Raw genomic sequence first — 21,587 nt, 5'->3', positions numbered from 1 at the left:
ACATATTTTTACCAAATATTTTATAAAATATGACTAAAGTTATTTTTTTTTTTTAAGAAACAACAACAACATCAACCACTATCCCACTACAATGGATCGGCTATGTGAATCATTTTTCTCATTGTATTTGGTTAAGAGTCAAATTCTCATTAAATCTAATAAAGAAGGTGTTTCTAAATTTCTAACCAAGTCTTTTTAGGTCTACCTCTACCTTTCTTAACATAGTTAAATCTAAACATCTACTCCCTAATGGTTATATGAAGGTCGCTTTTATGTGACCATACCATCTAAGGCGACTCTCTCTAATCTTATCTATTAGTGGAGCTACTCCAACCTTTTCATGTATAGTTTTCTCTAAATCAATAAATATCATATGAAGATCTTTCTTTCTCTCTATACTTCTCTATCAAACCTCTCAATAAATGTATGGCTTTCAGGTAGGCCTACCCGGCATGAATCCAAATTGATTTTAGAAACATTAGTATCATGTTGTAATTTATGCTCCATAACTCTCTCCATAGTTTTAAAGATAACACATCAAACTTAATTCCTCTATAATTTGCACAATCTTGTGCATCACCTTTCTTCTTAAAGATGGGAATCAACACACTCATTCTCTACAAATCTGGCATCTTTTTTAGTATTCAAAATAATATTAAAGTTTAGTAAGCCAAAAAATTCTTCATCTCCCAAGCATTTCCACACCTTTATTGATATCATCACGTCCAATAGTTTTCTCACACTTCATTTTCTTTAAAGCCTCTCTAACTTCAGTTTTAGTAATACGCCGATAAAAACAAAAATCTCTATTTTTTTCAAGTGTTAAAGTCATAAAAATCAATCGATATTCACAATCTCATTGAAATGCTAGCAAAATATTCATCCACCTTTGTTGAATACCTCTTCTTAAAAAAATATTTTTGTCTCTTTGTTTGACTAGCTTATACTATATATATTTGCCCTCTTTAGTATTTAATCTATTATATAAATCATTAAAAGCTAAAGTCTTTACATCGCAGAATACTTTCTTAGACTCCTTACGGCAACTTATTATATTTTCCAGTTTTCGAATTTTTACATCTAAACCAATTTTTATAACAGAGCTTTTTATTTTTTACTTTTTCTTGTACATTTTGATTCCACAATTAACTATTTTTACTATTAGAAGCTTTTGCTTCTATTTTTATTACTTATTTGTTATCATTAAAAGCTAATATACTCTTAAGTACATGCAAAATTCTTAATATTAAAAGCTACAATTTCCACATAACATTAACTCTTCATGCACCGACAAAATCTTAAGATCATGAATATTACTACAACAACAACAACAACATCAAGCTTTATCCCACTACGTGGGGTCGGCTACATGAATCCTTTTTCTCCATTGTGTCCTATTAAAAGTCAAATTCTCGTTTAAATCTAATAAAGAAAGGTCATTCCTAATTATTTCTAACCAAGACTTTTTATGGTCTACCCGTACCTTTCTTAACATAAGTCAAATCTAATACCTCTACTCTCCTAACCGGGTCCTCGGAAGGCCGCCGTTTATGTGACCAAACCATCTAAGGCGACTCTCTCTAATCTTATTTCTACTGGAGCTACTCCAACCTTTTCACGTTAATGCTCTTTCGTATCTCTAAAGCCACTCATCACCCTGAGCATCCTCATCTCTGCCACACTTAACTTAGTATTATGCTTCTCTTTAATGGCCAACATTCGGCACCATAAAGCATTGCAGCCTCACCCATCTTATAGAATTTTCCCTTAAGTTTGAGGGGTACATTCTATCACATAACAAGCCCGATGCATTCCTCCATTCAACCATCCAACTTGAATTTGCTGTAATATCCCCATCTATTTCACCATCACTCTGAACAAATAGATCCAAGATATCTAAAACTGTACTCTTATTAATGACTTGACGCCCAAAGTCACAATCCCTCACTATGTCTATTACTACTAAAATATACACTCCATATATTCCGTTTTAGATCTACTCAAGCGAAAAACCTTTAGACTCTAAGGTTGACCTCCATAATTCAAGTTTACCTTAACTCCCTCTCTAGTCTTATCAAAAGAAGAATATCATCAGCAAAAGCATACACAAGGTACATCCTCTTGCAAATGTCTAGTGAGAACATCCATGACTAAAGCAAAAAGATATGGTTAAGGCTGATCCTTGATGTAACCCAACCGAAATAGGAAATACTTGGTCAATCCACTGTGTTTTTTTTAAATTAAAATTAAAATTATTATTATTTTTTTATTAAAGAAATGTTTAATATATATTTTTTTAAATGTAATGACTTGAAAATTATATCTAATAAGTATTTAATTAAAAATGACTAAAATACTCTTATATTTAACACCATTAACTTCAACATTAGATGTTAGGACAAAAATGTTCCATTTTAAAGAGTCGAGGGACCAAATTGATTCCTCAAAAGAGTTGGGGACCATTTTGGTCCCTCACAAAGAGTTGAGGGACCATTTTGGTCCTTTTCTCATTTTTTTAATTTTAATCCAAGGATGGATACTGGATAGTTATCCATGCTGGAATAGAAGTTTTGTGGCGCATATGTTGAGGTCGAGTTATAGTACTACTTGAATTAAGATTCTTTATTCCTAAGCTCTTCAATAAGGCTTGCTAATCCATGACTAAAATACTCTTACATTTAACATCATTAACTCCAACATATGTTAGGACAAAAAATGTTCCAATTTAAAGAGTTGAGGGACCATTTTGGTCATATTCTCATTTTTTTAATTTTAATCCAAGGATGGATACCGGATAGTTATCCATGCTGGAATAGAAGTTTTGTGGCGCATACGTTGAGGTCGTTAACCCATTGAAAGGTATCTTTGAGTCATCGTACTACTTGAAATGAGATTGCTTATTCCTAAGCTCTTCAATAAGGCTTGCTAATCCATGAAAGTTGCTGTTGCCACGAGCAGTTTATTTGTAAAATTAGCTAACAGTACTTATCTTGTTAATAAGAAAGTTGTAAAATCAGGTGGTTCTGAATGACATCATGGTATAACACCATGCATCATGCATAATATAATGGATATATATTTTTTTTGTTTTGATTCCAACTTTGTTCTTTAAGCATGGATCATCTTCATCAAATGGTTCGCATTGTTTGTCATATTGCCATTTTACTCCCTACATTCTTCTGTAATTTGTTGTATGAACCAAGCTATTTTGCTGTAGAATATAGATGGGAGTTGACATGTCCCCTTAAAATCTACTTGATTAAGCGCTAATCTTAATGCATATCGAAATTGGAAACATTTGAATTCAAATTTAGAATAATCCGAATTTTGATTCCAGCAAATTTATAGTCAAACTGAACGTTTCGACAAGATGGACCGAGTGACAAAAAATGATTTGATGAGTCTAAATTAGCATAAATCATGCATTTAAATCATAGTTAAAAACTTCATGACATTAATTGAGGGACCACTTGATTTCCAAATCTTGAATGCTTATGGTCAAATTGAGCGTATCGATCGAATTAAACAAGTTTATGATTGTTAAATTTTGTCATCATTTAGGGGCTTAAAATGTTGAAAGAAGATTCTATGATCAAAGGAACCAATATGGATCGTCCGATGAAGTGCTTTGAATTTTTGCTATATTTATGAGTGTCCCTCTAAAAAATTATAACTAGACCTCCGCTACATATATGAAGGGGATTAGGGACGCAAGATTGGAGATAGTTGAGAGGTTTAAATAATTCTAGAGCACTTGATTGCCGCTGTTGCAGCACTGAACGACTGCCAATATCAAAAAATGACTCGACTATCACCATCATATCATTGTCTGATCGTGTCTCGGAACATTGTTCTATCATTGCCATCGGACCATTGTTGTGAGACAGTCGTCATCGAAAATTGCTCGTTTGCCTCCATTAAAACACTATTGGACCTTCGATTTTGGACCACCTCGGGGCTATTGCATCTAACCATTGGTAGATCGTCGCCATTGGACCACCGATGGAATTGTATCCGTCAAACCATTGCTCTTCCGTCGCTAATGGAACACTACCTAACCAATACCGTTGGACTATTGTTGTCAGGCTGTCACCCGACTATGGTAGTATGGTCAATTGACCACCATAGTCCCACTTCGACCCATCGATCCCTATCACATGCTACAATTTTTCGATCATCATGACCCAATAGTGATCTCTTTACTATAACCCTTCGACCATCATTGCTTGATTGCGATCCTTTGATTATTATCATTTGATTACGTTCCTTTTGTCATAGTTACCCAACAATGATTTTTCGACTATCATTCTCTAACTACAGTCCATCAACCACTATTGTGAAACCCCTTAAGTAGAAGAAGCTAAATTCTTAGACATCAAGATATCTTTTGATGTAATGGTCGGAATTTCATTTAAGAAACTTCAGAGTTGAGCGTGCTCATCCCAGAGCAATTCTTGGATGGGTGCAGCACCTATTGGGAAGTTACACTAATATGACAAAATCGTGAGGCTCTTAGGCCAAATAGGATGATATCTTGATAGTTAAGAGTTTGGATTGTTGCAAATGATATCAGAGCAATACACCAATCGGAAGATGGGAACTAACTCTTAGATAAGACAAAGTGTTACGCCATGGGAGCTATCTCTTGAACCCTGTATGAGATAAAGTGCTATGTGACATGAGCCACCGCTTGAACTTGTAGGGGCCACCTCTAGAATCCTATATGCTTGATGGATGATTTTTGGATAAAGATGCTGATGAGGATGTTAGTTACTTATGTGAGAGAGATTTTGAAACCCCTTAAGTAAAAGAAATTAAACTCTTAAATATCGAGGCACCTTTTGGTGTAATGGTTGAAATACTATTTAAGAAACTTTGGAGTTAAGTGTGCTCATCCCTGAGTAATTCTTGGATGGGTGATCTATTAGGAAGTTACACTAACAGGACAAAACCGTGAGGCTCTTAGGCCAAAGCGGATAATATCTCGACAGTTAAGAGTTTTGATTGTTACAAATGATATCAGAGCAATGCATTAGCCGGAAGATGAGAATTAAGTGTCATACAAGACAAAGTGCTATGCCATGGGAGCCACCTCTTGAGTCATGTATGGGACAAATTGCTACGTGATGAGAGCCACCACTAGAACTTATAGGGGCCACCTCTAGAATCCTATATGTCTAGTGGATGATTCCGGGATAAAGATGCTGACGAGGACGTCAGTTACTTAAGTCGGGGACATTGTGAAACCCTTTAAGTAAAATAAGCTAAACTCTTAAACATCGAGGTACCTTTGGTGTAATGGTTAGAATTTCATTTAAGAAACTCCGGAGTTAAGCATGTTTATCCCGGAGCAATTCTGGAATGGGTGACCTATTGTGAAGTTACACAAACAGGACAAAACTGTGAGGCTCTTAGACCAAAGCGGATAATATCTCGATAGTTAGGAGTTTGGACTGTTACAACTATCTCTAACTATTCACCTTTGTTTGATTACGGTCTTTCGACCACGATCGCTCGACTATGGTCCTCCGGTTATCGTTGCTCAACCACGGTCCTTCAACAACCGTAGTTCTACTACGATCCTCGACCATTGTTGTCTGACTATGATATTTTAGCCATCATCGTTCGACTACAATCCTCTGGCAACTTATGTCCACTGACCACTGTCATCTGATTTTGGGCCATTGACAACTGTCGCTTAGCTGCGATCATCCAACCACCACTCGCCCAACTATAGTCCTTTAACTACTGCTGCTCGATTACGATTTTTAGACCACTATTGTCCGACTATGATTATTCGAAAATCGTCGCCTGACTATTATCCTCCAACCACCATCTTTGACGATAACCTCCCGACCATTATTGCATGACAACGGTCTCTTGACTATTATCGCCCAACAGGTCATCTAACCACTATTGCTTGACTACGATCTCTCACCACTATCGCTAAAATTCGGTCCTCTAGTCACCTTCGCCTAATTATTGATCTCCAGCTAGCATCACCCAACTTACGTCTTCCAACCATCATTTCCCGACTATAGTGTCCCAACCACGGTCGTGCGACTACTATTCTTTAGTTTCCATCACTTGATTAAGGTTCTCCACCCCTCGTCACTCGACTCAATCCTTTGATCACCATCTCTTAACTACGTTCTTACGACAACCACCTGCCAACCATGATATCTTAACCATTGTTGTCCGTCTATAGTTCTCAAGCAATGATTGTTTAACTACAGTCTTCCAACCGCCATCGCTCGGCTACAATCTCCTAAACACCATTGCCTGAATACGATCCTCCGGCCATATTCCCTGACTATAGCTCGTGACCTTTATTGACTTACAATAATCCTATGACCACCTTTGCCTGACTAGGGTCCGACCACACCCTTGAGTATAATTTTCTGACCATTATTGCACGATTACTATCTCTTGCTGATCGTTACCCAACTTTGGTTCTCTGACTAAAGTTGTTCGACTATGATCTCTCAGCCACCATCATCGACTATGGTCCTCCGACCACTTTTGCTCGACTATAGACTTCGGATACCATTGCCGAATTATGGTCCTTTGGTCATTTTACCTTACGCCAATGCTAACACCAATGTCAGCTTGCTTTGTTGCATACTATCACCTATAAGGTTAATGCACGTCGTTGTCTCAAGGGTTAACATTTGTCAACTTTGTCGTTGCTAACATCAACGCACGCCATTGTCTAGAAGGCTGATGCACATCCTCCATTCTAACACAAACTCTCTACATCAACATCAAGATTTATACTGGACCTCTTGGGCATCAGTCTCTTTTGTTTAAAGAAGAACGACCAAACATGCGACAAATATTCTCTTAAAAAAACTCCAATGCTTCAAAGTTCTTTCAATCTTTTACGGTTAATATGATGCAATTGAAAGATTGCAGAACTAGTAGGAGAACCCCTGGTCACAAAAAGAAACAAAGACGTTCCTTATAACTTGAATTAAAAGGACAAACAACACTTTAAACATATCATGACATTACAAACTTAAATAAGACATGAAAATATCTAAAGAAGCTTTTCCTGGTCGAGAAGAAAGATACAAATGCCGTCGAACTTGCGGAGATAAGAAAGAGGTAAGAAGCCCGAGATGAAAGAGAGGACAAGCTCGCAAGCTTTCCCAAGAAGAAGAGAAAAGGAATGGAACAAGCTCGCAAGCTTTTCCAAGAAAATCCTAAGGTTTTAGCTTTCCAAAAATCATCCATAAAATTCTCTTTATGCTTACAAAACATCACATTTATATAGGAGAAAAGGGTCAGCCAAACAACCAAAATCCACCTCCAACTTAGCCCTCAAAACAGGGGAAAATGGAAGGCCAGCAGGCGGTCCAGGAGCAGCACCCGAAGAGCCACACAGGGAACCGGAAAGGCAGCCACGGGAGACAGAAACGGGCACCACAGGGAACCGGAATAGGCAGCCAAGGGGAGACCGAAACAGGCGGCCAAAGGGGAGAAGAATTAGCCATAGGAAGGCCAGGCGGGGAAAAACCGAAGGGCTACAGGAGGGGGAATGAACCTTAATTTACACTAATTTATGAGCTCAAAAGAAACATCAGCTCAGTATTAATGAGCTGAAGCATAACAGCTCCCAAAAACATAGCAAAAACATCACAGGCAAGCCCAAATCGAGAAGGAACCAGCAGCCCAGAATTTTGGCATATGATTTGACCCCTCCTTGGCCTACATCATAATGGCTACTATATTGTATCAACGTTTCCCCCAATTATAAGTGTATTATTTGTAATCAATAACATACATTAGTTTAATCATTTCAATTAATTTAGATCTGATGGTTTTATTCATTTTTAGGGTTTTCATGTAAAAGTCTTGTATTTTTTATAGCTTATCTTCTATTTTTTTTGTGTTGAACCTTCATATAATATTAAAATATTAAATTATTTCTCTAGTCATGAATATTCTGGTACGTGACAAGAGTTTTTTTTTTTTGTATAAAAATTTGCTAGTGTTTCTATTGGAAATCTGAGAATGCATCGATTAGACATTTCATCTTAACATCAAAGCAGCATATCGGCATTTATTTTACTAACTTGAGCGTTAGCTTAGTACGTGAATTTTTATCCCATTTCGGTTCCAGGTCACTAAGGAGGAATTAGCCAGCACGGATGAACTAAGTGGTTTCAGGAAGCATGTAACCAGCTTGGCTGCCCTGGACTTTTTGGTTTGCCTGAAGTCGGATGTTTTTGTCATGACCCATGGCGGCAACTTTGCAAAGCTGATCATAGGTGCTCGGAGGTACATGGGGCACCGGCTCAAGTCCATAAAGCCAGACAAGGGGCTAATGTCAAAATCCTTTGGCGACCCTTACATGGGATGGGCATCATTTATCGAAGATGTGGTCATCACTCACGAGACACGAACTGGTCTCCCCGAAGAGACTTTCCCTAACTATGATTTATGGGAGAATCCTTTGACACCATGCATGTGTAGAGCTTGATCTGTGGCTCTTTTGATGGTACGCTTCTGCTCTGCACATCCTAACTACATTCAATTTGCTGATGCTCTCTACGCCTAGTTTCTCTTACTGTTTTTTTGTCATATTTTTTACCTCACTTTTTCTCCCTCTTCTTAATTTGTTGTATCCTTTGCCTACGAACTGATAGATCGATTGTTAGAAAAAACTTAGTAAGCTGTTTAGGTATGAAATTATGCTATTTTTTTTTTGGGCAATGATTCTTTTATATTTTCCAAGGGAATCAAACCTTTTTATTGTAAAAATTACGTTTGCTTGATGGTGGTCTTACTGTTATATATTCATGTTTGTTTTTGCTTTGAAGACTCACTAATCTGGCCAATGAAAGTGACAGAACTTAAGTGACAAGAAAATCCCAAGGAGCTTTATTGGAGTTCTATGTCACCGATGGGTAGGATCTCTATCTCTATAATCTGTTACTTTTGGAAATCTGCAAGGGTGTAAGCTAGCTTAGCATGAGTGAGCTACTTTCATTAGGACATATTTGGGCTCAGTTCATTAATTCAAGCACCAATTACATCATTTTATACATGTTAATGTTCCAAAATCTCTTTTTAAGCTCCGTTTTAATTAATTCATGAAGCTCATATTCCATTTATTTGCACTTGCTTAGACTAGTGAACTGATCTTGAGTTGAATCATTAGTGAACTTGAATGCGCTGAACACAAATTGATTATCAACTAGCTCAATTTTAATGTAAAGATCGTTGCTTCTGTTTAGGTCGTATATGAAACAAATATGTTCAAGCTTGAGTTTTATTTTCTTGACTGGAAATCAATAGCGAATAATTGAGTGCTCATGCTGCTTATTGAAAAGCACATTAGCTGTATGGAAAGATTAAGCTTTTTAACGGCCTCAGAAACCATAGGGTCCATTCTAAATTGTATGAGAGATACCACTTCAAATACCTCCTGATGTGGTTATCGGTGAAAAAGGATAAAGATAGCAGCTCAAGCAAAGAAACATATAAAAGGCAAAGGTTTTTCTTTAGTAATATATTTCCTGCCTTTCTTCCGTCCCTTCCCCTTACATATATCCTATGCGATCAAGCTTTCACATTCCAGCTTGCTGAAAATAGTAGCATAACTGAAAAAAAGGTAATACGGTATGTCAGTAACGAAACAAAGGTAATATTAAAAGTGATGGTTGCATAAAGAGATAATGATAACTAAAACAGATAGCGGTGAAATAAAGGGCTAATTCATGTTACTATGTGATGCACTCATCATCTCCTATGCTGAAAAAATAGAACCACATAAGATGAAATGTCACATCAGGCGTGCATTAACCTTATAGGTGAATTTATGATGTTAAGATGAAATGTCTAATCGATGCATTCTCCTTGATCTGTTGCATGGAAACTGAAGTTTGAGCGTACTTTTATTAATAGCTTGGTTGTCTAAACACATCTTTCAGCTACCATTCTTCTTTGGGACAAGCAACACCGACACTGCACATGGACTCAAACTGGATTATATAAATTGCTTGGCTAGCAATTCATCAACAAGTTGTTGCAAAATGACGTGCTTTGACGGGATCATTTGGTAGTGAGGTAAATTTGGAAGAATTGCACCTGGAATATTTATTTGGACACTCGTTCGACTTGTGTCTGCCAGAGCTTGTTATTCTTCCGATTTTGCATCTAAGAAGTGTAACTGTTGTCTTTTAGGACACTCAGTTCTACTTTTGTCCAGGTTGTAAACAACAAAAACATTTAATTGTGGTAGGTCTCACAAATGGATTTTCCTTCGTCGAAGCGGATCCCCCCTGTTGGTCCGAAAGTTTGTTTACCCAAATTAGGCTGTTGTCTTGAGGTGTTTGTGAGCTGGTCAACACTTGGTCGGTGTAAGAGTACAGTTTTCAAACCACGAGTGAGTTGAATTTCAGATTTGAGAGCAAAATTGACTGATTGAGACAAAGACTATAGTGAACTAAGCTCCAATTTATCTTGAATTGCGTCTTTAAGGACACCGATATACCTTGTTACCAGCTTATTAGTATTCTCACTATGATTGTTCCTTGCACTGAACAGTGAAATTCTTCTGTGTAATCACTTACGGTTATGTAACCTTGAGCACAATGTCGGTATTTCATATACAACATTTGTTCAAAATCTGCAGGCAAAAAATGACCACGGAGGAGTTGTTTCATTCTAACCCAGCTACAGACCAGTCCTCGTCCTGGTCTTCACCCTTCACGCCTGTGTTTGTTGTATTTGTAGCCACCAGACACTAGCATCTCCCTTGAGTTGAGACGCCTCACTTGTTTTTCAGATTCAATTTTCATATACTCAAAAAAGTCTCAACAGATCTCTCCCAAAAAAAGAAATATCGAGTTTCACAGGACCCTCACTGTGGTTTCAATCGTACCCTCCAGCTCGCCGGTGTTGAACATGGTTGATCGGAAGGTATCCCCCATTGTAATCTGACAACGGCTCTCTATAAAAGAGAATTAAAACTTAAACCGATAAAGCTGAAATTAAGGGCTAATTCATATTATTATATGTCTGTAACTGTCTATTTATTTATAATTAAGTTTATACCTTATTTTTAATTAATAAATGATTTAAAAGATGTGCTGCGTAAGTATCCTATCAGGTGTCAGGTTTTGTTTTAAAATGTGCTATCGATAGAAAAGTTTGTGTTGTACTAACTTTGGTTTGGTTTAGTTCCTCCTCTCTGATCAGATCAATGATATTACTGAATAGTTTTCACTGAGAAATATTGAACTAGTTTTGTGCACTCGAGCACTTCGAGTTCTATCGGCTCTTCCGCATGCTTCACATAAAAAATGGACATTCAACAGGCAATTTTTTTTTTTTTTTTGAAAAAAAAAAGTACTAATTGGAATGAAATTATCAAGAAATTATAAGCAATATTAAATTTAAAAATAAAATAAAATAAGAATCCCATCGTATCCATCTATAATTTATTCGAAAATCGACATTTGGGATATAATTTATTCATTTCTGGGGAGACTCATGCGGTTTTAGTATTATTGGAAATCTTTTAAAATATTATGCATTTTCTTTAAGTTTGTCATTTCCGCCACAACAACAAGTTTGCCTGAATAGAGGGAAAATATTTTGAATTTTTTAATTATTTTTTAAATAAATTTTTAATATTAATTTTTTTTAAACAGAAAATTTTTATATTAAAAAGTTACTTTAAAAAGCAATTAAAAATTTGTTACAAATGCAACATTAAGTTTCAATAATGTTTCATTTTGAGATAATTTTTTTTTTATTATTCTTTAAAATAAATTTTTAATAAAAAATTTTTACTTTAAAAATTAAACAATTTTTTTAAAAAATAACAAAAAAGTTATCCCATTTAATACAATACGACAATATTGTCTTAGCCCAGTAATAAGCCATTACGAATCTACGATATACCATTTGGTATCTTTTGGGCCTACTCGTTTCTATTTTAAAAATAAAATAATGATTTAATTCCTTTCAGATGGGCCCAAGAAGCTAGGTGGGCTTACAAATGTAGGCCCTTCACTACATCCCTTTTTAAAATCTCCGCATGCGACGTTGTCTGCAGTGAAGTGGCGAACAGCCACCACTTCACATGTAGCACGTCGACACGTACCCCCTGCACTCTTTACTTAACTCCTCCACTCCGCTCCGATATCATAAGAAACTCCAAACCCTAACCAGATTCCAACAATGGCGTCTTCGTCTTCCGAAGAAATGAGTAAGAAAAAGATGAAACTGTCTGTCGGCTGTTGGCTGAGAGAGCGAAGAGTTCGAGATATTGTGCGCGAGAAGCGCCGCCTCGTTGAGGTGCCATACAACGCCACACTGTCCTCCACCGTCAATGCCCTGCTCGCTAACAATGTCGTGGCCGTGCCCGTTGCTGCGCCTCCCGGGCGGTACATTGGCGCCGGTGGCTCGATGATTCTGGAATCTGATCCGGCGACCGGCGCCGTCAGGAAGCAGTACATAGGCATCATCACAATGCTAGACGTCCTAGTCCACATCGCAGGCGACGAGCCTTTAGGAGCTGACTGTGAGGTTGATTTGGATAGGACGATGGCATCGCCGGTGTCTTCTGTTATTGGACACTCTCTCGAGGGGCTTACGCTGTGGAGTCTCAATCCTAACACAAGGTGTTCTTTTATCTTTGTTAAATTTTCTTTTAATCGAAAATTAAAATTAATTTTTGCAACGTGAAGTCAATTCCATTTGTGTTCGATCTATAATACAAAAGCATGAATAGTGCTGTACAAAACGGTAGTTACCTAATTTTCTGTCCTATAGAATGACTACAAAAGTAGTGCTGCAGGTGACGTTGATAAGACCATTTATTATAAAAAACTGGGTAAGCTTATATTTTTATTTGTAACACTTCTAAAGTAAGTCATCTAGAATACTTTAAAAAATCGCATATAAATCTTAGGAAATGCACGTTTCTATATCTTCAAGTTATTTTCTTAGGACATGTGGTCTCATATTGAGGTAGCTGATCCAAAATAAAGTTAAAGGCAAGCACTGAGTAGAATCAATTAAATTCTGTTTCTAAAGTCATAATTTTATGGACTAGCTACATTTTATAATAGATTATTAATGATTTTAGCTCAATTATTGCACACTTGATTGATTCTTTAAACAAGAGAGATTTAATTATTCTGTGAAAAGGCTTTTGAAAGGATAAAAACAAAAATGATTGGATCTCATGTGCTAAAGCTTTTTTATTTTACTATGGGGGTTTTGAAAGTATTGATATTTGGTTTTAAGTAAAAGAAATACATAGTACAATTTTGAAGTAAAATGAATTTATCATCCAGTTCAAATCTGTTGTATTTAGAATTCTTCTGATTTGAGCGATTTCCAAATAAACCGGAAACTCACCATCATTTTCATTAATGGAAGCCGTCGCCGCCCGCAGCTTGCCGTCAAACAATGCCACCCGTTGCCTACCACTAGCCCTCGCCAGCTTTCGCCGACCACTGTCGGCCGTCACCAACTACAACTATTTTCTACTTTACACTGCATTCAATTTTCTTCAAGCCAAACAAAAAAAGTAAATACATGTATTTATTTTACATTCATCCAAACAACTACAAATTATTTCAAATACATTGCATTCCTTTTGCACTGCATTCAAATTCTTTCAAACCAAACAAAAAAAAGTAAAAACCTACATTTATTTTACATTGATCCAAATATCTCCAAAATATTTCATATGCATTACTTTCTATTTTCAGCCAATCAAACAACCCCAAAATTTTTTGAAGTAGCATATGATCCATTTGGTCCATGCATAAGGGGAATATGAAGTCAATAAATTCATTTCATTGTTATTATAGTGAAAATTTTAATGATGCCAAATGTGAATGTTGTATATATTATGGAAGTTTATGTTCTTGTAGCTTTAAGGCATTGAAAACACTATCTATTGCCCCTGGAATTTGTTCTATAATTTATATAGGCTTATCAAGGGGTTATTTGGAATTTTTTAATTAGGTTTGATGCTTTTTAACGAGCTAGAAAACCATGCGCACCTTGTCATCAAAATTATTGTAGAACTAGATTAAATGAATTATTATATGGGCCTACATATCTAACATAGTCCTAGATGGGGTAGAACCTGATACCACCACGTGGTGGGTCTCCCTTCATTAATTATTTTGAAAAAACATGCAGGAATGTTCTGGGCAACATCAAGACTCCTTTCCTTGATCATGATTAAAAGTTTTGTTTGATGTATCTGGATCATTGTGTTTAAAGAAAGCAAAGGAACTCCTAATGCTGAGCAAAATGTTTACACTTATAACAATTGACTATAGATGTTCCTCTCACATTCTGAGGCTAGGCTTCTCAAAGGTCAAAAAGGCCTTACCTTTTATTAAGGATTAATCATAGCGTTACCTTGAACTGACTGGAAGATGTTTAGTCACATGGGTCTTAGAGTTTTCTCTTACCGAGGTTCGAAGGAGGAGTGGCCCATGTTTCAATGGCTGGAAGCTCCATGGACGTTCTCTAGGTCGAGATCATCAAGAATTATCGGTAGGCTGCTTGCATAGGATTTTCTTTGTGCAGAAAATGATGCTAAAAGAAAGTTGGTCGCTAACTTACCTATTTAGTCAAATCGAATTAAACTAAACTCTTCTTCAATTTTTATATTTTCCACGAAATTCATGTTTTGTATCATGTCCTTGATTAGATAGTATTTCTATCTATTATAATAACAGATCGATACTAAATTGTTTTGCAATGTATGTATGCTGTGTCCTATAGTTAAACTACAGAAATTATACATTCCCTAACTTCAAAGAATAAATTTTCAAAATTGATGTTTCAGTGATTAACTTATTATTATCACTTTTAACTAAATATTATTAATTGAAAATGAATCTCAAGCTAGTTTGCTCACTTGCAGCATCCTAGATTGCATGGAAACATTCAGCAAAGGAGTGCACTGGGCGCTGGTTCCAGTAGAGAGCCAAGCAGACGATGAAATTGCAGTGGAGCTGGTCAAGGCTTCACCTGGCTATAGAATGCTTACACAAATGGATTTCTTGAGTTTTCTGCAAGCAAATATGAATGAATTGAAGGACATTACGATACACAGTGTTGGAGAATTGGAGGTAGTCAATGAGAATGTTTTTGCAATAACCAAAAATACAAAGGTCATAGATGCTATCAGATCAATGAGGAGTTATTCCCTAGGTACTATTCCTGTTATTTCTGCTGATGCTAGCGATGATTCAGGGGAGGAAACAATACTTCAAGATGTAAGAGATCTAATCTTAGCAGATTTTGCTTGTTAGCCTTTTTCAATATTAATCGAGTTGGGTATTCAAATGGAGATGCTTCTAGTAAATACTAATAGTGTCTATTTTTCATTTGATCTTTTATTTATACTTGTTTTCTATATTTTGAATATTATAATTTTGGGAATTACTGCTGCCTACTTTCTATTACTAAAACTTTAAGCTACAGTAACACTCTTGAAGGGCCTGGGTAAAAAGATATAGGGACCTGTAAAACTTCCATTGATACTATTTTGAGGGATTCAAATATCTTTCATGTCCTGGAACTGAACTTATTTTGTTCTACATGTACAACATTTTAGGGGAGAGGAAGGAGTCTCATTGACGCATTCTCAGTAATAGATCTACAATCGTGCTCTATTGCTCAGCTCCAGTCCATGCTAAATGCCACTGTTATGGAATTCAAAGAACGAGTTTCGGAAATCACAGCTTCAACTGCAGGAACTGTAGAAAAACAAAGTCAGAATCTCATCACCTGCCATTCTGAGACCACGCTTGCTCAAGTGATCACTGAGGCGGCTTTGGCTCATGTTCATCGGGTTTGGGTTGTAGACGAGCAAGGGCTCCTGAGAGGCTTTGTTTCTCTAACTGATATTCTTGGAGCCATAAGAAACAAGGCGCTGGCATCAGAAAATGAGCTACAAGATGTGCCTGCTACCGAACCTGCTATTTGAATCTTCTCTGGTAATTGCTGTTTTATACTTTTTGTCCGAAATGGTTATGAAGGTTCAGTTCAATAATGCCTTCCTTGCAGGGCTTGAAGAGAGGAAGATGAATCAAGTAAGCTGTTTATTTCTGGAATGAATAAGAGCTCTCTGTTTTTCAGAAAGAAAGCTCATCTGACACTGCTGCTGCTAGGTGATAATCCATTTGGTTTTACTGCATATTTTCTTTCATTATATGTAGGGTTATAATCAAGATGACCCGTGCAGAGTACAGAGCATCACGAACGAATGCTCATACTATATAACTTGTTCATGCAAAAGCTTTAGCCGATCTTTCATATGTATATATATTTCGCTTTGTTTAACTTTTTTTAATAATGGACCGTGACTTTGGCTTGACTAATCTAAGTTGAATCTTTACAGCAGGATTTTAGAAAACTTATGAGAACTCATAAATGGTACAAAATAAATATAAACAATTAAATACAAAGAAAGAACATGCCAAACAAATCTACATTTCCCAGATAATTCGCTAGTGGTCTTCCAATCCTTTTCAGCTTCATTTGGATGGCTTTATTACTGTTTTTTAAAACAGCTTTTTAATACCAAATTTTTTATTTTTATACTAAAAAGCTACTTTAATAAGCAGTAAGAAAGCCGTCCCAAATGAAACCTTCCTCTGAAAAAGGCATGGTAAGATCTCACCTTGGAAACATTTCAGTGAAAGAAAGAGGACTAGAAGTGAAGCCAGGAATGGAAACTGGAGATGTGGAAGCATTGGATTTTAGTTCTTGAATGAGTCCAGGCTTTGTAAGTTCCTTCTCATTGAGTATTACAGGCTTGCATAGCATTTGCAAAACTTGTGGCATGGATGGTCTTCTTCCAGCTGCAGCTTGGGTGCAGAACAGTGCAACTTTAATGTATCTTAGTACCTCTTCTTGCGGATAATCTCCAAGAACTGGATCAATTAACTCTGACAGGTTTCCTTCTTCATATAGCTCCCATGTCTGCAAATTCATAAGAGAACTTGACACTGAGCATATATGAATTCAAAGAATTTTTTTTGCTGCATCATACCCCTCTGTACTATAATACCCTTACCCAAATATTCTTGATTGTAGATGGAATCAAATGCAGATGCAAAAGAAAAATCAAGAAAAAATGTGAAAGCCAAAGACAAAGGGGCTAAAAATTCATAAAAAAAAAACATTCAGTTAACTAAATTTGATGCCTCATATATCATACAAAATGAAGGATAATTTATTAACAACTTTCATAAACAAAACCACAATAGTGATTAACAGCAAGCCATAAATAGGCAGAGAAGAAAAAACTCACCCATTCCAGCAGAAGCTTATCATTCTCATACCAGTAAGGCTTGGAACTGCTCTTCCCACTCACAATCTCCAGTATAAGCACCCCAAAGCTGTATATATCAGCTTTCTTGGTTAATTGTCCATGCATTGCGTACTCAGGTGCCAAATAGCCACTGCAAATGTTATTTCTTAATTAGAAAATCAATTATAGCATTCAGTGTTAGCTTCTGGAGTCATCTTGATTGAATAATTTATCATCTTCTACACTTATTTCAATAAAATCCAGTGTAGAGCTCTCAGGAATGCAAAATATACCCACCGCGGGGTGGCCTGGTGGTGGAGAACTGGCTGGCCATAGGCCAGGTACCGAGTTCGAATCCCCTTGGCGCTTCGTGCAAGCCTTAAGTGTTGGCCCGTGTAAATTGGTGTGGGTTGCATGCTAGGTCGACCGGATTATCCCCTAACCAGGATGATCTGTTTTATTTTAAATATGCCTTATTTTAAGAGATATGCGAGCTATAGATGTGTCATATTTGCAAATGGCAAGGATATATACATCTCTGCCTGGAGTTTCCACACCCAAAAAGATTATGTTATCAGCTCATGATTTCTGTCAGGAAATCACTATATTAATTGAGTATATAATTTGGAAAAAACTTTCATTACTTTTATTTATTTATATTTGTTTTTTATCACTCTATTTTTTCTGTCATGATTGTTCGACAAATTTTATGCTGTCCGTTTATTATTCTATTCTTTCTGTCATGATTATTCGACAAATTTTACAATGGTTGTTGCCCGCCTAACACAACAAATTTTATTAAATGACTATTCGACAAATTTTATTAAATGATCATTCATTGAATAGAAATCATTAAATAAGGGGGATTTTCAAATCAAATTTAGGCTTTGTTTGGGACAACTTTCTTTATGTTTTCTAAAGTAGCTTTTTAGTACACAAATTTCTGCTTCAAAAAATTTTTGCACTAGAAAGATGCTTTAGAAAGCAATACGAAAGTTGTTCCAAACAAAAAGCCTTAATTTAAAAAATGCACCAACCAAATGATTGATTTATCAAAACCTGTTTTCTAACTTCAAGCAACTGGATGACTTAATGAGCAGTTGAGGAAAAATAGCATCAGCAGCACTCATATTCAGAGAATTTAAATACTTTGTAATAACATAATAAGATTTTGCAGGTATCTAAAGTGGTAATTACTTACGTTGTTCCGGCAACTTGTGTGACGATATGACTAACATTATCTGGAAAGAGCTTTGCCAAGCCAAAGTCACCAATTTTAGGCAGAAAGTTTTTATCAAGAAGAATATTGCTAGCTTTAATATCTCTGTGGACAATCTGTGGCCCATCTCCTTCATGAAGATATGTAAGACCTTTAGCAATTCCAATACAAATTGCACTTCTTATGTCCCAGTTCAGTTTATATTTTTCACTATTCAAACCTGCAAATTGACATGAATAATTAACTTTGACAAGGCACCATACCAAATTTATGTTATTATCAGCACAAATTTCATTTACCTAACAATGCATGATCAAGACTTTTATTTTCCACATACTCGTATACCAAAATTCGATTCGTGTCTTGCACACAACAACCGATTAACCGAACAAGATTTGGATGACTAACATTTGTGATCACATCAATCTCGGTCAAAAATTCATTCGCCCCTTGCTTCGATTGTGCAGACAGTACCTTTATAGCTATTAGAGTGCCATTTTTAAGAACTCCCTGGCAAAAAGCAAATGCAGTAAGTTAAATTTTCCTACTGACATAGAAAGGAAAAGATTCAATAATCAACTATGTTTCTTCCAAAGCAAAAGAAATAAATATAGCTTAACAAAGGTACCTTGTAAACACTTCCAAAACCCCCACGACCTATCTTATTGCTCAAGCAGAAGTTACTTGTTGCAGACCTTAGTTCATTGTAAGAGAAAAGCCTTAGGTTCTTTTCAGTTGAAAATTCTGACAGAAATAAAAAAAGTTGATAAGAGAAGGCATACAGCATGAAATTACTAGGCCATGTCATATTCATTACTTACCAGCAAAATCTCCGAGATGCTTTTTCCTCACACCAAAGCAGCGCAAATTGAAGATCATATTAAGCTCCTTTTAAATATTTGCAAACTTCAATAGTTTTGCAATGGAAGATCAATGATTGCCCTACAATTGTAGGAGATGATGAATGATTATTTCCCCAATGAATTTTAGCATTCGCAAAATCAAACAGGGCCAATCATTACTATATTTCAAGCTAAGAACAGATTCAAACAATGTCATCAAAGATTTTTTTTGGTCATAATCCCTAATCTTACAAACAAATTGCATGGTTACATTTTCCTTCTGAAAAGAATATGAAATTGCACACGATTAGATTTGCTTGATAAGACAATCTCCAACCGAATTACATACCACCGTATCCCATCCGTTATTTGCACGTCAAATTCCGGTAGGTGAACAGTGACGTCAATATTGTCGTCGAACTGTTCACCTACGCCAAAAAAATTCATTGCAGCATCTGCCGAAGAAGCACATGAAAGAGAGAAAAGTGCACCAAATATGGTTACCTTAGTAGGAAGCGTGAAAAAAAAGAAGAAATGATGTTCGATTGAAAAAGAATGACTGCATTTTGAAGTTTTATTATATTTTGGAGTGGAAATTGAGTTTTTCGGTTGGAGATGACCTAATGACCGAACATAAATCACTAAAAGTATATTTTTGAGGAAATCTAATGGAAACATTACAAACCGACAAAATTTTGCTTCTGATTGATGATGCTAAACATTTTTTAGGCAATCTAATTGAAACATTGCATTACAAACCCTGCCCACAACATACGAAAACATAGGGTTTCAATAATCAACACAGATCTCCATTTTTTTCACCCGAGAAACCCATTACCTATAAAAAAAAAAAAACTGTAAATCAATCGACAAATCAAAATGCTTAACCTAACAAAACCGACCAAAAGCATATCACAGATCTGAGCTTTGTACAAAAACAGGCAGAATAGCTTAGAACCCAAACCTCTTCCAGAAAAAAACAGAATGGGAAGCAGAAGAACCCACTCCTCATGCTTTAACTTCTTATAAGCAAAAGAGCCATTAGCTTCCAAGAAGAAGAAAGGAATTATGAACCGCCATTAGAAAAAACCAAGAAAACAGTGAGAAGTCCACTTCCTTTCGTCCAACTAAGAGAGCAAGAGAGACACAGAGAGGAGTTCATATTTTATTCCAATTTTTCCACTATATCCACATAATGTCAAAAACTATACTTTATAACTCTTTGTCTTGGCTGCTCCCATTTAGCTCTCTCTTCCTGTTTATCGCCATTGAGACATTGTCAAAATTGTTACAATGTATTTTCTTATATTTCTTCATTGTTAATTTAGTTGTTATTTCCGCGTGGACCATAGCCCTGCAGTGCAGATTTATTTTTTAAATTCCTCTCCCAGCTTTTTAAAGAATCGCTAGCCTGTTCAAAACTTGACAAATACAATATGGAATGAACAAACCAAACTGGGACGCCTATGATTGCAAATGAATCAAATTTGAACATAAATATAAAAGCTCGAATCAAACTAAAAAATACGGAAAGCAAACAAGCTCAAACATATGAACAAATATCTGCTTTGCTCTGCTCAGCTCGGTTCGATACTTTTGGAGTTCTAATCTAGGGGTGCAACTGAGTCAAGCTAGCTCGCGAGCCGATTTGGGCTCGACTCCTTAATGGGCTAGACAAGTCGAGCTTATTGAACTCACGAGTCAAGCTTATTGATCTCGCGAGTCGAGCTCGAACACAATTTAGAGCTTGACGGCTTAGAGAGCCCGAGTTGGAACACTCCGCTGCCCGACGATAGCTACTAGCTCGCGTAAGAGAAGACGAGGCATGTGGGATTCGAGAATCAGATTTTAGATGCGGGGAAAATGAAACTGTCAGCGGGAAGACGCTAGGGTTGTCCGCGGACGACACAAAGCTTGTGCCATCGGAAAGACACAGGCTTTGTGCCGGGAACGACGTAGAGCTTGTGCTTGAGACGATAGAGGTCGGAGACTCGAAGCTTGCGTGCTTCAACTGAGCTCAACGGGACGACGGACGACGGAGGTCACGGCTTGGGAGGACGAGCTCGCAGCTTCAACGGAACTTGACGGGACGACGGTTGACGTAGCTCAGGACTACGGTCGACGTAGCTCGGGATGACATAGCTGCCCGCGGACGACGCAGGTTGGAAAGGGCCTCGACTCTGAAAGACTGCTATAGCTGTTAAGCCAGCAGTTAAGA

General features: G+C 36.7%; 3 protein-coding genes across 8 annotated transcripts in view; 2 read left to right on the top strand and 1 right to left on the bottom strand.

Annotated features, from left to right (window-relative positions):
• LOC110100251 (protein PECTIC ARABINOGALACTAN SYNTHESIS-RELATED) overlaps window positions 1–15,044 on the top strand; it is a 46,660-nt gene extending 31,616 nt beyond the window's left edge. The window contains exons 11-12 of one of the 6 annotated variants that reach the window (XM_028692931.1): window positions 8,126–8,503; window positions 14,912–15,044. In XM_028692931.1, the coding sequence (XP_028548764.1) occupies window positions 8,126–8,485 (360 nt within the window). In that variant the 3' untranslated portion in view covers window positions 8,486–8,503; window positions 14,912–15,044. Of the gene's footprint in view, window positions 1–8,125; window positions 8,802–8,825; window positions 9,120–9,938; window positions 10,533–10,642; window positions 11,038–14,911 lie in introns of those variants that run through there. The other 5 variants (XM_028692928.1, XM_028692930.1, XM_028692929.1 and 2 more) reach the window with 5 other exon arrangements.
• Window positions 12,058–16,373, top strand: LOC110100225 (SNF1-related protein kinase regulatory subunit gamma-like PV42a). Its single transcript, XM_020827650.2, has 4 exons — window positions 12,058–12,638; window positions 14,912–15,266; window positions 15,608–15,989; window positions 16,060–16,373. Exons 1-3 carry the CDS (start codon window positions 12,196–12,198, stop codon window positions 15,977–15,979), a joined length of 1,170 nt encoding a protein of 389 aa, XP_020683309.1. The 5' UTR covers window positions 12,058–12,195; the 3' UTR covers window positions 15,980–15,989; window positions 16,060–16,373.
• A 25-nt stretch (window positions 16,374–16,398) lies between these two features.
• LOC110100233 (putative serine/threonine-protein kinase) lies at window positions 16,399–20,372 on the bottom strand. The gene is made up of 8 exons (XM_020827666.2): window positions 20,334–20,372; window positions 19,719–20,207; window positions 19,349–19,469; window positions 19,156–19,271; window positions 18,827–19,037; window positions 18,510–18,747; window positions 17,309–17,459; window positions 16,399–16,977 (listed from the first exon to the last, which is right to left on the bottom strand). Exons 3-8 carry the CDS (start codon window positions 19,404–19,406, stop codon window positions 16,672–16,674), a joined length of 1,080 nt encoding a protein of 359 aa, XP_020683325.1. The 5' UTR covers window positions 19,407–19,469; window positions 19,719–20,207; window positions 20,334–20,372; the 3' UTR covers window positions 16,399–16,671.
• Between the last annotated feature and the right edge of the window lie 1,215 nt (window positions 20,373–21,587).

The sequence above is a fragment of the Dendrobium catenatum genome, unplaced genomic scaffold (genome assembly GCF_001605985.2).
Source record: "Dendrobium catenatum unplaced genomic scaffold, ASM160598v2 fragScaff_scaffold_188, whole genome shotgun sequence".
Lineage (NCBI taxonomy): Eukaryota > Viridiplantae > Streptophyta > Magnoliopsida > Asparagales > Orchidaceae > Dendrobium > Dendrobium catenatum.
Note: the sequence above shows the minus strand (reverse complement) of the source record. Positions and strands in the feature narration are given on the sequence as shown.

What these genes read in the sequence shown, in the direction of transcription:
- LOC110100225 (XM_020827650.2), top strand. Translation starts at nt 12,196, where the DNA reads ATGGCGTCTTCGTCTTCCGAAGAAATGAGTAAGAAAAAGATGAAACTG. An exon ending in AGTCTCAATCCTAACACAAG is followed by an intron (nt 12,639 to 14,911) that starts GTGTTCTTTTAT and finishes GCTCACTTGCAG; the next exon opens with CATCCTAGATTGCATGGAAA. An exon ending in AGGAAACAATACTTCAAGAT is followed by an intron (nt 15,267 to 15,607) that starts GTAAGAGATCTA and finishes ACAACATTTTAG; the next exon opens with GGGAGAGGAAGGAGTCTCAT.
- LOC110100233 (XM_020827666.2), bottom strand. Translation starts at nt 19,406, where the DNA reads ATGATCTTCAATTTGCGCTGCTTTGGTGTGAGGAAAAAGCATCTCGGA. An exon ending in GCATCTCGGAGATTTTGCTG is followed by an intron (nt 19,272 to 19,348) that starts GTAAGTAATGAA and finishes TATTTCTGTCAG; the next exon opens with AATTTTCAACTGAAAAGAAC. An exon ending in GTTTTGGAAGTGTTTACAAG is followed by an intron (nt 19,038 to 19,155) that starts GTACCTTTGTTA and finishes GCTTTTTGCCAG; the next exon opens with GGAGTTCTTAAAAATGGCAC.